This window comes from Caretta caretta, chromosome 8, assembly GCF_965140235.1.
Source record: "Caretta caretta isolate rCarCar2 chromosome 8, rCarCar1.hap1, whole genome shotgun sequence".
NCBI classification, from domain to species: Eukaryota; Metazoa; Chordata; order Testudines; family Cheloniidae; genus Caretta; species Caretta caretta.
In genome coordinates this window covers 46,034,163-46,052,517 of record NC_134213.1, presented here as the reverse complement: position 1 = coordinate 46,052,517, position 18,355 = coordinate 46,034,163, and the positions used below count along the sequence as shown (strand labels likewise).

The window sequence follows — 18,355 nt, the reverse complement described above, 5'->3', positions numbered from 1 at the left end:
CCTTTGAGTGCCTCAATTCTTTCTGAGCTAATAGGTTCTCCATCTAGCTCCTGAGTTTGTCCCTCAAATAAATATAGAATTTTGTGTAAACCAAATCATATCTATCTTTTGGTATCCAAGCCTAAATATCTTTCTTTACCAAGCAAGTTAAAGGGCAATTTGCATTTCTACATCTAGGAAATATAGCACGAAAGGCACATCAAATTTTCTTTATCTACTTGGATCAGAACAGCTATTGATCATATCCTCAACTAACAAAATTCCTCCTGAAGGAGCCAAAGGTGCAACTCCCTCATGAACCGCCATCCCCCCACCCCCCGAAAAAAAAAAAGCCGTATACAAGCACATATGTAAAGCTACTATCTGGTTTACCATATATTTGTTCACGAAGCACTATAAAACTTGGGCTTTTCTTTACCTGACAGAGCTTTGTTAGCATCCTTCAGTTTGCTCTCAACTTACAATATATACTTTAAATACGTTTGTTTATATTTTCAGTTTGTATGGGACAACAGAGCCTGTTTTTAGGTATGGTAGTTATCTTTATTGCTCGTTACTGTTTGCTACTGCCCAAGGGTACAGTATCGTCAGTTGATCTGTGCATAGGCAACGGAGAAAACTTTGGTTTCTGACCTGTGACTAAAAGGTAAAGAAATCTCAAATTTTAGAGAGGCATGTATCCTTTTAATGATAGCTAGTCAGTATCTTGTCAACTTCCATTCTGTGCTTTTTGTTTTCCGGTGTTCAGCTCTGGAGGCATCTCCTTAGGCTGTGATATCATGCAGTTGGTGTGCTAAGGGAGTATTTTTCTGTGAAGTATTAAAAAATATCAGATGCCTTTATAGCCAGGTGGGTAGGAGTCCCCTACTGCACAGTGCCCGTAATCACTGGATTTACCATTCTGACAAAGTAAGTTACAGATAATAAACTAAAATGTTCTTTTGAGAACTACTTATAAAAAAATCTGAACTTTCTAATGAGAGGCTTTGTATCTCTTGATCAGAAAAATTCTGCATGTTCTGTGCGGGCAAGTAGTACTCTGTACTACTGTGAGATTGCGTCTGTCAATGCCACATCCCTTGACTACAATCCTGAAGGTCGTGGGTTCGAGTGTTACTCAATCTCATACTGAAAAGCCACCTCCAGTTTACCCAGCTGCAGAGTGGATACCTGATCCATTAGGTTGGGGCAGTCAAAGGTGGTCGGACATGATACTGGCCACATCACTCCCTTGTGTACTGTTGGCTATGAAATTAACTGTTTCAGCCCGATGGGCCAATGGCTTGGGGGAAACTTAGACTTTGGCTATTGTCAGTCTAGTTTAGAATGTAATATCCCACATGCCCAAGCATTGTCTATTTCTAAGATGAATAGAACACCCTGAGCCACTAAGCACACTGATGGCACTGCACAAGAAATGAGTGAATTTTGGCCTATATAGACTACACTTCTTAATTACAAATCAGTCAGTAAAAAGTACAAGTATATTTCAGAGCTAACTTCCCAGTCCATCCTGCTATGAGATTAGTTCGTAAAACTGAAGTGAGATTCCTAGCACTGCTTGCAAAGGATCATCGTTAGCCTAACAAAGTGTTGGGCTTTTTTAATATATCCAGGTACTTTATAGGAACAAACAAAAATAAGGTTGAGTGAAATAATCTGTGTATTAATGTATGTATTTAAAATGAGACTTGAATTTTTAGTTCCTGTTTTGTCTGTGTTTTGTTTAACAGGCTTCCCAGCTGGCATGTTTTTTGTAACGAGAGCCCTTCATCTACATCACAGTACTCTCCAGATAACTATGCCCTGGCAAATGAGGATGAGAACATCCACGAAAAGGTACAGTGGAGGTTTGCATATTTTTCAGTAGATGGGCTTAATATCACATGACTAATTGCAAAGCTAGTGGTGGTCCTCATTTTAAGATTGGTTCTCAATCAGTGATTTTAAAAAATATGTACTGAATGCTCCAATTAACTAAGGTCCTAGGGCTAGTCATCTAGAAAATCTTCTTTTTTAACTTCCACCGTGTCCCTGTCTCTTAGATCATGCAATGTCCAGGCTCACTGTAGTTTTGCCAGCTTGTGCTCTAAGTGATGCACAATCAGGGTGGATTTGATTTAAATCACTAGTCAGGAAGACTCGCTTTAAGCATTGTTTTCTACATAAAAGTGCATTCTTGTTGGTTGTGAAAACATATTCTTCACAACTCAGAGATAGATGTAGGTTTCATTTTTAGAATGTACACACTGTACATTTTTAAACAATGATTTATTTTGAAAACTTTTCAGATAAGTTTTACAGCTGTATCAGAAAATGAATGCTTGTTTGATTTCATTTACCAAAGGTAATTGAAGCAGATATTTATGAAGTCAGTGGGAGGTGAACTATCTCCAGTTCAACAGGTTAATCATTAATATTTGGAAGATTTTTCTTGCCATGCTGTATTAGGAGGAGAACATCACCAGACAGACATTTAAATTGTTTTTATTTAACTACCACAACAACTTTAAGTATTCTGGATTTTTTTCTTCAACAGCAAACATATGCTTGTTTTGTTAAAATATTATATGTCCCTCGAGTCTCACATTTATCTCCAGACTTCTTGTCCAGATCTATTCTGCCCCCAACAATCTGCTATTCATTGAGTTTTCTGAAACTTTGCACTTTTAGGGAGAGGTAAGGGATTAACTCTGTGTACGCAAATTTGCAGAGGGACAATAGAGTTGAGGTCTGTTATTTCTCACCTCTATATATTTATTTATTTAAAAACATTTTTGCTGTTAACAAGCATGTTACCTCTGGGGAGACGCATCTAGTTTGAGAACTGCAAAACTAAACATCTCTGATGCTATCTGCTAGACTGAGCACTGAGTCCCATTGTGTAGATTAACCTAAATCTATACAGAAGCCTGTGGAACCCCATAAAATTGGGTCTCTCTAACCCATGTACTATTGGAGCTTATTTACAAAACTTTTCGTAAACATTACATGAATATACTGTCTCATACTATAGAATTAGAATTTATAATCCCTATCCATGATGAGATATCTTTGAGCTATAATGTATCTTAATTAAAACTATTTTTAGATAGGTTTTTTCCTCAAAAAGCATTTTCTCAAAAAAATCCGATTTTCTTTTAAATCATTGGTTTTTTATCCACTCTGTGCACAACCTTGCAGTTCTGATGACCTCAGCTAGAAGAATACAAGATAAAGTTTAAAATGAACAAAACTACACAATCATAAAAAATGGGACTTGTCCCTAACCCTTCATGCCCCAGTTTGATTTTATGGCTAATGTAATATGCGCACAGTACTCAAAGAAGGAGCCAAGTGATCTGTAGTGGGGCTTGAGTTTGTGAAACCACCCTTGTACACTTTGTACTGATTTTCTGATAACCACCTTCACCCTTATTCCCTTAGAATGCTGATTTATTTCAGAAGCAGATGTCTACAATTTAAACCTAGAGATTAAATTCATTCCACCAGATCCAAAGTATCTTTTGTAGCTTGTTTTAGAAATGACTCTGTGTATGAAGATGCAATTTAGAGTTGTTGATTCTTTACCATATTACTCTTGACTGGGTCTTCAGAACTCCTCAATTCAGGAGGGCAATCTTGCAGCGTTTGACTAACCCTCCTTTTAGAGGAATTTCTGCTAGTTAATCTTTCAAGAGTGGGGATCTGAGCGGCTAATACATGAAAGAGAGGTCACTTACCTGAAAGTGTGCAAGATTAATTTCATATGCAGATCCATGCTTGCTTTCCTCCTTTTTTGGAGTCTGTCTTAACCAACTGAGGGTTAGTTAGTTAGGAGCTACAGTTCATTATATAGCCTTGCTTCTCCTTGTGTATTCAGACATTTAGCATGTTTAGCCTTCAGAACCACTGATTTTTCAAGTGGGCATATACAATGAAGGCATGCATTTCTCAAGCTTGTGAATATATACAGACTATATTTCAAAGAACTGCAACTATAGGTAAACAATTTCTCAGATATCCTTCGCTGATCCAGCCAAGAGTGTAGCTTCCCGCATATACAGTCCCTAAATTATTTTCTGTATGAGAAGTTATAGCAGTTTAAATCTATCTAGTTGAACTGACATAAACCTCTAACAGACACACTTACATAGATTTAAGAACTGTTAAGACTGTTTATCTTGAGTCAAATTAAGCTAAACAGATTTAGGCCACATTATAGCGGCATGTCTGTGGCACCATAGCTGTGCCGGCATAACTCCATAGTGTAAATGCAGCCTACAGCAGCAAATAGGGTTTTTCCATCACTGTAGGAACACCACTCCCTAAGTGACAGTAGCTAGATCAACAGAAGCATTCTTCGGGCAACCTGGCTGGATCTACGCCAGGATTAGGTTGGCATGGTTACAGTACTCAGATGTGAATTTTTCATAGCCCTGAGTGCTGTAGCTGTGTCAACCTAAATCTTAAGTGTACACCAGGTCTTAAGGAAATGTTAAATTGGTTTGTGTTTCTTTTAGTGCAAACCCCTTAATTGAACTAAAATTATTTAAACTGGTGTGACTTTTCTTGTACAGACAACGATTTAAGAGCATTTAGCTTATATACATTAGTGTGTAAGACATGTCTTCAGATGTTCCATAACTCAGCTATTCTTTTGTTGGTTATTCAGGTCTAGAAAGGTAAAATACTCCAAGGTTTGCATCAAGATCAATAGTGGGAAAGTGTTTTTAGTAGAACACGGTTTAAATTCAAGCATGGTATGAATATTTATTATCCAATTGTTTCTTTACTTTGTAATGTACTAGGAGGAAACAGGCAGACCCATTGGAATGGAGTCTTTAGAACATGTGGACTCAAATATACACAGTTATCCTAGAGAAACTGATTTACTTGATGACTGCACAAAAGATCGCCAGGCAAGCTTTTTCATTCATTTTTCATTTGGTGCATTTTTCAAACATTTAATGGGTTTGAGCTTTTCACTTTTGTTTCAAGGTTTTATAACTATTTATATTGCATTTTACTTGCATGGAGATATTGGGCACAGAGCTGCTGGAGGTGTCACTTTTCATATGGGGAAAAAAACCCAAGGACCAACACATTTTATTATTAAATTCCAGCACGTATAATGTTTAACAGTGAGGGTAATTGACGATTGCACAACTTACCAAGCATGTGGTGGATTCTCCATCACTAGAAGCTTTTAAATCAAGATTGGATGTCTTTCTATAAGCTGCTCAAACACATAACTACTTGTTTGGCTAGAAACAGGAGCCACTTGGTAGTATTCTATTGCCTGTGTTATGTAGCAGCTCAGACTAGATGATTGTGCTGGTCCCTTCTGGCCTTGAAATCTATGAATCTGTAGTACTTTTTGCCTACCTAAATGCAGTATTCTTCATTTTCTAAACCGCTCTTACATTCCATCTTTAAGGTGGCTGCATTTCAATGGAGAGTGCAGGATTGTGCATAATAATGTACTTTGAGAACTTCGTATAAAAATTAAAGTTTAGAGAGAAGTTATTTGATTTCTGTTAAAATATACCCCATACTGTCTAGGGGTCAAAAGACAAAGTATGCTAACATATTTAACTCTGCATTTCAGGTTATAGATATAATTCCATCATAAATCCTTCCCAGCCTTTTTGTGTTTAGTGTAATGACGCAAGCTAATCCAACTGATGAGTAGGGGCCCTTGGTTAAGAGTACTTTCCATTCCTGAAGGAAATACTCTGGTCTGTTTTGCACTTACCACAGGCACATCTGCAAATGTATTCTGCAGTTTATATAGTTTTGCATGGTGTAGTCAATGTGATCGGGTAGCTAAAATAGAAGACTAGGAGTTAAAACCAATGGTAAGCTATTTGTTTGAACCTCATTTTGTTTATTTTCCTGTATGAAAAATGCATCTAAAATACTTACATCTCAACTGGGATGTTGTCAAGGTTAATGTTTGTAAAATGTGTTGAAACCTTGAGATGAAAGCATTAGGTAGTATAAATTATTTTTGCTCTTAATGTGAGACCTTAAACATTTTCCTGTTCCAATATAATTTAATTCCGTTGCTTAAACATTTATTTATTTTTGTAATGGCATTATTAGTTTAAAAAAAAGTGGTATACGTTCTTGGTTTGGGGAAATGTTACAATTTTTAGAAATATAGCATTAATAGGAAAAATTTCCCAATTGTATTGTTGGGTATAAAACAAAAGTTGCAAACATGTCCCAAAGTAGCATTTAGTATCACGTATGTTGCTTATGAATGAAAGCATGCAATGTTCCTTTATGGTGTCAGATTCTCACTTTCGTGTGTGTGTATTCGGTTTTCGAAGAGATCAGTAATTCAGATGTCTGTTTTTATGTAAATACAGGAGAAATGTACATTACATCTCACTTATCAGAAGTCATTCAAATTTTGCACTGATTTCTAATATTTTAAACAGACTACAGAAATGGGTGAATTAAGTCTGCCTCAGGTTGAGACACTACCTTCAGTAGACTTAAATGAAGCTTCTTCTAGCGTAGCTGCAAGCATTGAAAACATTTCCAGTTCATCTACCTCAGAGATCTCTCCAGTCTCGCAGCCTGAGTAAGCCTTTTATTTTGTTACCATTTTGGTCTTTATTGCAATAAATAGTATTTCCCCAAATAGGAGGCCCTTCTAAATTTTTAGGCATGAGGAATTGGTTGTAATAATGTGTAGGTCTTGGGATTTTGCTTGCTATATGTTTTTGTTAGAAAATGCCACCTGAAAGTATTTAATCAGTTCTTCAAAATCTCCATGGCAACAGCGTACTCATTGATTTACAGTGGCGGAAACTATTGTTGCTATTATGCAAACTTCAGCCTACCACACTCTTACTATTTTTGCTACATACTGATTTATGATAGCAAGGCTACTCCAATAGACTGTACCACTTCTGCAGTGTACCTGTCCTGCACTGTTTGCCTGAAGTGTCAATATTGATTATCAAACCAGTGATATGTACTGAGAACTGAAATATTTTTTTCATTTCACAATAGCAAGCTTGCTAACTGTATTCGATATACACTGCATAGTATATCTGAAAAATACATGTCTTTATCTGTTCCCTGTTAAAGGCTGCTAGCCCTCACAAATAGGCTTTGCCAGAAAATAGGGCAGGGGTAGCACCAGAACTGTTTCCCTGCTGGGCTATAGTGTTTCCCTTAAGGAGATAAGTCTCTAAGAATTCTGTTATTCCCAGGCAGCAGCAACAGGGCTGTCCTAAACTCTCTGTTCTGACAGCAGGAGACTTTTTTTCCCCGCTTAAATGGGATCTCAAAACATCTTCTTTTAAAAGAATTCAGCAGTACCTGTACTGCTTATGATCCCAGTGGATCATAGTCTAGGTTATCAGTGGCTGCGTGGCTCTGAAGCAGTCTCTTCAAAGGGCATTCCTGGGACATAGAGGGATCACTCTGCTGCCCACTCTATAACGACACAACATGCAGGAAAATAACAAGAAAAAGTTGAAGGTCGCTATAGAATTCAAGTTCTGTAAAATTCCAGAGCACCAAGCCCTAGCATAAGAATTTAGGCTTCTCTTGCAAAGTTCCCTCAGTCCCCACAGACACATCAGGGTCTTAAAACAATGCTCAGCTAATCATTTTGCTGAAAAATCTCTGCTGCAGTACTTAGGCAGAACCGAACAAATTAAGCCTGACTCACTATCATTAAATTGACAGATTAAAGAAAAATCAGAATAAATTGGACTCATTAAATGTAATCAGTTAAAAAAAATTTAAAGTCCGAGGATACGTCTGCACTGCAATAAAAAAGCCCCAGCACTGAGTCTCAGAGCCTGGGTTGATTGATTCGGGCTGTGGGGCTACAAATTGCAGTGGGGCTACAAATTGCAGTGTAGCTACTGGAGCTCAGGCTGGAGCCCAGGCTCTGAGACCCACCCCCCTCGTGGAGTTTCAGAGCATATGCTCCATCCTAAACCCAAATGCCTCCATTGCAGTTTTTGTCCCTTAATTGCCCTATGCATCCTGATGCATTCACTGATATTCTTCTATGCCAGTGATGTTAGAGACTCCTGGTAAAAATCACAAGAGCTGGCAGCACTCCTAGTGGGCTTCTTAACCCCTTAGTTCATGGAGTCGTATAACTTCATGAGACTTTCACCTTTCATTAAAAACATTTCTAGCCCTCATGGCTGGGGAAAAGCTGGAAAAAGTGAGCTCTAAAGGCTGAAACGAGAAGGCAAATTTAAAACACATGGTTTTTAAAATCGTGATTTTTAGGGCTAGTCAATGATATTATGGGGCCTGATTCATGATTTTCAAATGGTTTGGATTGGCTTCCGTGAATAAATAAGGGAAGAAGGAACAGGGTGACAAGAGAAGGTGAATGTTTCTTTACACTTAGAAATCTTTTTAATCAACAGAAAATGACTATTTTAATTTCTTTCTATATAGATGCTTTTAAGAAGCATGTGTTCAATCATAGACAACATATGGAAGTTTAACAAACACTTTTATAGTCCAAGATGTTAAAGAAAAAGTTGTATAGCTATCTTATTTTGTTGTTGTGAGCATTGAGTTGTGAACTTCCTGTTTAGCTGCCTTCTCTGTTAGTATGAGACATTAGAACCACCACAAACATACCTGACTCATTCCATCTAAACTCCTGTTTTTACTCTGTAATAACTTAAGAGTTGTTCCTTTTGGACCTGAAACGGCTCATGATTCATCTCTGCCCAAAGACACCTTTCAGAAAAATCAGTTGCCATCTGACTAAGAGGAGAGATTTTATGGTTATATAAACTTTATTTTCTGACTTGAGTTTCAGTTAGCGCTCAGTGTGAACTAATGATGTGCACATATTTTGTAGTAGTTTTTTTTAACAATTTACATTTGTAAATGACTAAACAGAACAAAGTACATGTGCCTAGTGTTCGTGCTACTCTTTCATATATGTAAACTACACCTGTATATCTTCTGTGAAAAAAAATTCTCATTGTGGCTGCTAAAGTTAAGGTATACCCTAAGATTTTTTCAGTTAATAGTTGCACCATATTTTATTGAATTACTGATTATTCATATTCACATTGTTCCTGTTCATTCATCATCTTGGTCTTGTAGGGTCAAGAATGTGCAGAGCAATTTAATATTAATACGTTCAAGTTAGCTTTTACACGTTGGCATCTGAATTTGAGGTTTAATGCAAAGGCATGATTCACCTAGCTCTGCCACCGAAAGGGGTTTAAAGGAAATAGCTATTAATTTAATGGACAGAATAACTGGTAATTATAACCACTGGTTTTCAAGATTCATATTTAACACTAATCCTAAATGAACCTGTCTGGTAAAATCAGTCTCTTAAACAGGATAATAAGTAGTCCTCCTTTTGTACTCGCAGGGATAGACAGATCCCTTTGCTGCATGATCAAGAATAAGTTTTTGAATGTCTGGGTTTTTTCTCCCATTTAGCATTTCCATTTGAAAGGTGCCAAAATTAGTTCCTTAAATGTTTGTTTCCTATTCCTACAGCATTTTGCAGCCCAGTGTCAGCATATTGGTGTGACAATGTTTGTATTGCCTCAAGTGAAGATTGCTAGTGCTGAGATATGAGAGGCAGAGCAAAGGCTTTTCTTAGTTCTGATTTATCACCCTTATAGATAATGTTCCCTCTAATTTTTCCCATCCATTGTGGAATTAATTTTATGTACACCAATATGGAGGTGATGTGGGGCCGAGGGGTTCCGTGTGTGTGTGTTTGGCGGGGAGGGCTCAGGGTTGGGGTAGAGGGTTGGGGTAAAGAGGGTGAGGGCTCTGGGGGTAGGGCTGGGGATGAGGAGTTTTAGGTGCAGGCTGCCCCGGGTTTGCATCAGGGAGAGAGGACTCCCCGCAGCCATCTCTCCCTGTAACAGCACCTGGGCTGGGAGAGAGGAGCCTTGTCCCCCAGCAGCCATCTTCCAGGCCCGCCTATGGCCACAACCCTGAGTGCAGTATGCACGCCTGCACGGCTCTGCTAATTTTGTGTGACCCCCCCCCAATATAAATTAAAAACACTTGTTTATATATTTAACTCCATTATAAATGCTGGAGGCAAAGCGGAGTTTGTGGTGGAGGCTGACAGCTTTTGACCTCCCATGTAATAACTTTGCGATCCCCTGAAGGGTCCCAACCCCAAGTTTGAGGACCCTTGTTATAGACCATTGTGTACTCTTACCCTGTATGAATGTAGGCAAAAAGGAACCAGTCAAAAATTCATTTGTTCCCTCTTCTCTCTCCATTTTTTTTTTTCTGCTTCAACTCTGATGAAAGGCAGCCATGGCCTTTTATTGACCTAGCAAGTTCAAATTTTCTGGAAAGGAAATAATCAAGACACAAGGACAGATTCTTTAGCACAGTTGTGGCCCCTTTACACAGTGGCACAAAGGGGCTGTAATGCAGCATCATTTGGTCAGCAGAGAATTCCCCTAGTATAGGGGAATGGCCTGCTAGCACACATGTGGTGCTGCTGCCAGGCCCTGTGTCTTTTCATGCCACCCCCTCCTGGCATAAGAGGCATGACAGTGCTCTGTTCAGCTGTACATTTCCCCTTTGATGTGTAGGATTCTTCATAGACCATATCAGTGGTGCAACTTGCAGCCAGTCAGGCAGCTCCAAGTTGTGTTGGTTAAGGCTCACCCTGAGAATCTCACAAATGAGCTTGTTACAGCGCCCTTTCCTCCAGCCCAAGCAAAGTTTGGACAGAAGAGAGAGTTTCCCTCTTTATTTTGTAATAGTAATGGAAAATTCACTACTGCAAGAGTGTTAAGATGTCTTAATGGAGACTTTTGAGAGTGGGGGACTGGGCCGTCTATAAGACAGATGTTGTGTGCTGCTACTTGTACAATGGCAAATGGAATAGAGATGGGAAATAGATCATCCTTGATGTGAGCAGTACACTTCCAAAGTAGTGGCATAACATTACATATTTTTCTTCATCCACTTACAAGATCCATGACTGACATTTCCATGGTACCGTATATATGTGTTCTCTCTTTTTCTCTATCAAAATAGCTTCATTAACTTACCTCTTTGATTAGCAGGGTACTTCTAATATCAGAAGGGTAAAAAGCATGTTATTTCTTTCCCTTCAGTGCAATAGAAAATTCCCGTGCTGATATCCCTGTAGTCAGCTCTAGTGAAGCTGAGCAGTCAGAACCTGACTGTGATATTGGTGGGACACTTGAGGCTGACCCTCAGAGTGAGCCTTCCTCTTTTGTCAGTCCACCAGAGAGGTGAGTATTGAAGTAGGTTGTGAGCCTAAATAACTTCAATGTCTTTTGCTATGCTGGCTTTGCAACATGGTCATTCACCTGCTCTGCTTGCTTCTATATCCATTGTTCATGTGCAAGTTCATATGCAGTATATATTAAATGTTATATGAAGATTATAAAACTGCTTAATGTGTTTGTTATGGCTTCTAATATTCTTGTGTATTTTTCAGCCTTGTGGGTCAGCATATAGAGAACATCTCTTCTTCACATGGCAAGGGAAAGATGACTAAATCTGACTTTGAGTCAAAGGTTGCAGCAACTGAAAATGGGCCAGAGAAGGCGAAATCTGCTTTGAATGCTTCAGATAACTTGAAAAGGGAGGTATGTAATATAACTTGAAATATTCTGGCAGGACACACAGAATTAAGAAACTATCCAGGAGTTGTGTTTAAATTGTAAACTTATCTTTTTGCCTTTTCCTCTGCTTTGATATGTACATTGCCTCAAAGATTTCTTCAAAAACTCATTTCCCCCCTTGCTTTTTTTCGGTTTTAAGTATCAGGTTTTCATTTCTCTCTTGCTTTAAGAATTAGTGTTCCCTTCATTTGGGGGATTGATCTGTAGTTCTGATTACTGCCTTGTGTGATGTGATTTCACTAGTTAGGTCATTGAATGATCTTGCCAAGATCCTTCATCACAGAGGAGGAAGGGCTGATATTCTAAATCTAAAAAAATTGTAGAAAGCTGACCAGGAGGGTGGCAAACGAGGATCTTTTATCTCATAGTGGGGAGAACAGTAAAGGGAAAAAACAAATTTGATTTACAGCAGAAAAAGCACTTTCTTTTCAATATAAAAAAATGGTTTCTCTCCCCTGTACTGCCCCATTCTTCTGTGTAAAATGGGCAGTTTCTGTTGGAAGAGAAAAAGTCACAAAACTTACTTGGAAATAATGCAAGAACCCCAAAGCAACTATTAAAAAAAACCCTGACAGCCATCCAACACAAAAAGTGGAATCAGCTACAACTCCAGAGCCCACACAATGCCATCTCTGGGAGAAACCATGGCACAAGGATCTGCCATGTGGACACTACACAACTCCCCAACATCATGAATTTATGAAGATTATCTCTAACCAGAGCTGAACTATCTGTACTCTCCAAGGGATTGAACTTCGGCGATGACACAGAACCTGATACCATACTAAACATGGGGAGAACTATAAGAGTTCTGCTGCTGCCTTTTGCCTCAAAGAATTTTTTCACAACAATGGCGACACCACCCACAATTACCATGTCCCGACTGACAGTCATAAGAAAAAAGAATCGTCTGACTGGACCTCACAGAGAAGACAAAACCACACTCTTGATAATGTTGATCGCTTCAGGAAAAAAATTGACTGTGAAATCCTTAACAAACATCACATCCATCACAATCTCTCCACTGCCAAGGGGACAGGTATACAGACCCTGAAATCCAACCACCAAATAGTGCTCAAATTAACAGACAAAGGAGGCATTATCGTAGTCCTCAACCATGACTCCATTAATGAGGCCAACTGACATTTCTCCGACACCACCCACTACAAAGAATTCAAAGAAGACTGTACACCCCAATTTACCTAGGAAATTAAGGATATCATGAAATTCTTCCCCAAACTACTCCAAGAGAAACTCCACAGCTTCATCCTCCCACAAATCCAACCAAGACACCTTTTACATGTTCCCAAGATACACAAACCAGGGAATCCAGGCAGACCCATAGAAACCATCCTCAAACCATTCACCACGCAAAGAGCCACCTTCCTCTAGGACACAACCGATTCTTCCAGAAACTCCACAACATTAGTAACCTCGCTCAGACCACCGTCTTTTTTGCACTATGGATGTCACCTCCCTATACACCAACATCCCTCACAATGATGGCATGTGTGTCTGCCTCAAATATTTACAAGATAATGGACAACCCTCTGATTTCCACCCACAGCACATCGCCAAATTCATCCATTTTCATCCTCACCCATAGGGTGACCAGATGTCCCGATTTTATAGGGACAGTCCCAATTTTGGGGGCTTTTTCTTTTATAGGCACCTGTTACTCCCCACCCCCGTCCCGATTTTTCACACTTGCCCTCGGGTCACCCTACTCACCCATAAGTTTTACATTCAACAATAAATACTTTGCCCAAACCATGGGAACAGCCCTAAGTACTAGGATGGCTCCCAAATGTGCCAACCTCTTCATGGGTCACCTTGAAGAATTTCTGGAAAAATGCACCACAAAATCAGTGACATACTTCACATATATCAGTGATGTTTTCATCCTCTGGACAGATGACCTAAACTCCCTCAGACTTCCACCACAAGTTCAACCACCATGATCCATCCATTAAAATTTCTGTAGAACGCTCTCACACTAGCATCAACTTCCTGGACGCCACAATCCGCTTCAACAGTGAAACCCTCCAGACTACTATGTATGAGAAATCCACAGATCACCACATCTGCCTTTATAGATCCAGTAAGCACCTCAAACAGATCAAGAAATCTGCTATCTACAGCCAGGCATTCAGATACCACCGAATATGCTTCAAGTTGAAAGTCTGGGATATATAACTTCACACTTAAAACAGTCTTCACCGAACAAGGACATTCCACCAGAGAAGTAGTTGCATCATGGAACAGGCCACCCAAATACCTTGAGAGAATCTGCTTCAATACAGAAATAAAAATCTCCTCTGACCACATACCTCTAGCTGTCACCTACCACCGCACACTGGAACCTGTACAGGTTATCATAAACTCTAATCCATATTTTTTGGGGACCCCATCCTGAAAGATCATGCCTGAACCCCCTCTTCTGGCCTTCAAATAACCCTCTAGCCTCTCCCAGCTCATCATCAGAAGCAAGCTTCCCATAGACCAGGACACACCAACTCAAAGTGGCACGAGATGCTACCAGAACAGATGCGCAACCTGCAGAAACATCTTTATTCTGCAATAATCAATACCCCCATAATACACTTCTCAAGATCCATGGGTTCTACATATGTCTATTACAACATGTGGTATACCTCATCCAGTGCACTAAATGTCCAAATAACTGGGTGAAACAAGTCAATTGCTACACTCTCTCTCAAATGAACTCTCAGAAAAATGAGACACAAACACCTTATCAGCCGTGGGTGAACAGCTTTTTTTCACAAAGTGATCCATCTGTCTGACCTCTCCTTTCTCATCCACAAAAGAAAACTGCACAACAGCTTCAAAAGACAAACCTGGGAGCTTAATTTCATAACTTTGGTAGATACTAAAAATCATGACCTGAATATACACACTGGATTTATGGTTTATTACGACAATCTATAACCCACTTAACATTCCCTCCAGTTTCCCCCCCCCCCCACCCCCCCAATGACTGGAGAGGTGTTAACTGGCGACTTCACCTTGAATGGTCCCTTGAATGTGTTAACTACTTATGCTGTTTCACCTTATATTTACCTGAATAGGTAATCCAAAGATCATTTGATTACCTGTTTGGTTAATTCCCTCTGAAGCACCTGGCATTAGCCATTGTCTGAAGACAGGATACTTGGCTAGATGGACCTTTGGTCTGACCCAGTATGTACTCCTGGGGGAATTCTGCGCCTTTGCGCATGCACAAAATTTATGCCCATCAGATTTATTTGCTTCCCCGCAGAAAAATGACACTGATGGGAAAGCAAAAGGAAGCCACAAGAGGGGTCATGTGATCCTCCTTAGCAGTATGCGTTGGATGCCCAGGGCAGCCGGTAGAGAGATAAATCACTGTGGGGCAGGAGGCAGGACTGGGGAAGACCTGGCTGGTGGCTCCTACCTATGCCGGGCTCAGCTGCTAGACCTGGCTGGGCTGGGCTGGGGAGGATAGGACTTCCTCTTTCCCTGCGCGGCATCGGGGGATGGATCAGACTTACCCCCAGATTTCCCTCCCAGCTGTAGAAAGCTCTGCAAAGCCTCCCTCCCCCCCACTCCCACTTCCTGCACCCATGGCTCCTCAGTTGCAGGGGAAAGGATCACTGTACAGGGAGCTGCTCCCCCATCCACCCAACCTCTGTGCATCCAGACCCCCTCATACCCAGATCCCCCTGCTGAGCCTCATTTCGTCCCCGCCCCCATTCAGAGTCCCCCTGCTGAGCCCAACTCCCCCTACACCTGGACCACCCCAATGAGGTACCCAGATCCCCATACTAGTGAGCCCCAACCACTGCTCCTGGTTGCCCACTTCACTGAGTCCCACTCCCCCAGCATCTGGATCCCCCACTGAGCTTCCCACACCCAGATCCCCTGCCGAGCTGTATCCCCCCCGCACTGATCCCCAACCACCTTCACCTGGATCCCCTTGCAGAGTCCCATTACTGCTGCCCCCATTACCTCCCAAGAAGCCTTTGGGTATCCAGATTCCTCCGCACCCAGATCCCCCCACTGAGCAGCTCGCACCCAGATTGCCCCACACAGACCCCCCTCAACCCCCACCTGGAGCCCCCCACACTAAGCCCCTCCACACTTGGCTCCTGCCTTGTTGAGCCTGTCTGCCCACACCTGGTGCACCTGGCATGGAGGGGCAGGGCCCTAGGGTATTTCTGGGGCAGGCCCTGTCCTTACGCTATGTCAGGGTTGGTTGCAGCCTCACCACTGAGTCCGTGTCCCGGGGCGGGAGCTACACAGTGATCTCCCACCTCTGCAGCTAGTGGCTTGTGCTCCCCAATGCCTTGCTGGAGCCTCCGCATTTATTTGACAAGATTTGCAGAATTTTAAAATACTTTTAATTTTAAAACTTTTTAAATAATTTTAAAAATACAATTTTAATTTTTTGGCGCAGAATGCCCTCAGGAGTAAATATGGCCAGTCTTATGCTCTTAAAGAGCTCCTCTTCCCAAACTTGCAGAGAAACCCTTTGTAAGCTCAGAAGCTTCTCTCATATCAACAGAATTTGGTCCAATAAAAGATATTAACTCCTCCACCTCGTCCATTTAATATTATTTTGATTTGGAATTTGTTTGGTTTTTAAAAAGCACTGCAGTTCTTTGTATTTTCTTGATTTAATGTTGCTGTCTAAAAACCTGAATCCTGTATATTGCTTGATTATTTTGTTTTGCAGAAAGACTATAAAAAAGCAGGAGAAATTGACCCTACATCAGTAATAACCCCAAAGGACCCAGGAGACATCCCAACATTTGACGAGTGGAAGAAGAAGGTTATGGAAGTAGAAAAAGAAAAAAGTAATTTCTCTATGGTTAATTCCTTTGGTCTAAATATGAGCCACTTCCGTATTCTAGTGTTTCCTCTTCTATTAACTTTGTCTAAAATTTAAATAGTACAAGTAAATGCATTAGGATACAGCCCAAAAGTCCATTTCTGTACTAAAAATATATAATACAGAAATGCAACTGACTTCCTTTTGTAGTTGTCTGTCAAAATATTATCCCTGTAGAATATGGCAAGGCATTGGCATTTGGCAGTATTTCATAAACATCAAAATTGCAAGAATTTCAACGTTAATTAAAGCAACTGGGACTTGTGTGCAGCTATTTCATTGCAAACTGTTAGGCAGACTTCCATTTTGCAGAAGAAACCCTGATGCTGAAGCAGCTAGTCCTGCTCAAGTATCTCCTTAACTGAACATAGAAATATCAGACTTTAAAGATAGTAATCTTGCAGTCCTATAGAGCTGGGAAAGGGAACATTTCCCCATCTTCCCATGGAACCTGGTGCTTATTTCGAGCCCAGAAATGTCCTACAATAACTATTTTAAAGTCATGGCATATATAGTAAATCTAAAAAAATTAATATTTAAAGGCTTTTATGGGTTTCCCTAAGATTTGTGCTGTTCTCACTCAATAATTAAGACACTTGACATTAGGTGGAGGTCTACAAAAAATAGTCTTAGTGACATTTTTAAAAACTCAAGTGTCTGTATTATTGAACTTTGGTAAAAGAGATGGCATATAGAGAATACATGATGGCAAAGTTTTATCAACACTCATTTAGGATGCCCTGCATACCTTTCTTTTCCTTTGTCACCTGTGAGTACAAGGAAGTTTCTGAATGAACGCTACTAAAACATGTCTATCCCACCATTACATAGCTGTGTCTGTAAATGTCCAAAAAGTTTTGATGTGTGGGTCATTATCTTCATTCCGATATCTACTGTATCTTTCTTGGTTTTTATAATATTTAAAACTTTACTACAAATTACATAAAGAAAAAATTTGTGGCCTTATTCCACAAAAGTCAGGGAATTCTGAGTAATGGTAATCACTGTTGCCTAAGCCTTGTCATACATGCGTCACATCAGACATTTGTACAGCTGTCGACTGGTCAAGAACACAAGGTACGTATTACATTGTGTTTTATTTACAGAGCACCAGTCACTGAAATCTATTTGAAATATTGTGCTCTCTTCTGATAGAGAAGAGAGAACAAATTGAATGCCTCTTGCACTTTGGCAAATTAATTTCCCTTTTGGGAGTTTGTCAACAATTTAACACTTTAAAAATCATGCCCAAATTCTTGTTTCATATAGATGAAAGCTTCCCTGCATTGGCAAATTGAAGTGCTAACATGGGAACAAGATAAATTATTTAAGTTAACTATTAAGTTCTACATAAAAATTGAAAGAGGAACCTTAAAAGCAGCTCTATGGAAAGAGCATTATTTTTACACAGTTTTATCACGTACAGTGAATTAATTTGTACACTTATGTTGAAGCTTGCAGCTTTGTTACTCAAATGTTGAATAACAATACTTTCTTCAGATCTGAAAAGATTAAGCCCATACAGGTCTTTTGTTACCTTGTTAACAATAAAATGTATGTTGTCTGCAGGTCAATCAATGCACCCATCCTCTAATGGAGGACAACATGCCACAAAAAAAGTTCAGAAAAACAGAAATAACTATGCCTCGGTAGAGTGTGGTGCCAAAATACTGGCAGCTAATCCAGAAGCAAAGGTAATTTTATTGACTAATTTGGGGTTATGAATGTATATGTGTGCATATTTTAAATATGATCTTGTACTGTGTTCTAGCCACATTTACCTTAAAACAAAACATTGGTTTTCCAAGTCAGTGTTTCTAACCGTTTTTCAGTGGGTTTTTTTTTT

General features: G+C 39.9%; 1 protein-coding gene across 3 annotated transcripts in view; it reads left to right on the top strand.

The window, feature by feature from the left end:
• SUCO (SUN domain containing ossification factor) overlaps positions 1-18,355 on the top strand; it is an 84,306-nt gene that overhangs the window by 28,274 nt on the left and 37,677 nt on the right. For all 3 annotated transcript variants that reach the window (XM_048860519.2, XM_048860521.2, XM_048860518.2), the window contains exons 2-8: positions 1,734-1,839; positions 4,791-4,901; positions 6,429-6,574; positions 11,100-11,240; positions 11,450-11,600; positions 16,354-16,474; positions 18,079-18,203. In XM_048860519.2, the coding sequence (XP_048716476.2) occupies positions 1,734-1,839; positions 4,791-4,901; positions 6,429-6,574; positions 11,100-11,240; positions 11,450-11,600; positions 16,354-16,474; positions 18,079-18,203 (901 nt within the window). The remainder of the gene's footprint in view (positions 1-1,733; positions 1,840-4,790; positions 4,902-6,428; positions 6,575-11,099; positions 11,241-11,449; positions 11,601-16,353; positions 16,475-18,078; positions 18,204-18,355) is intronic.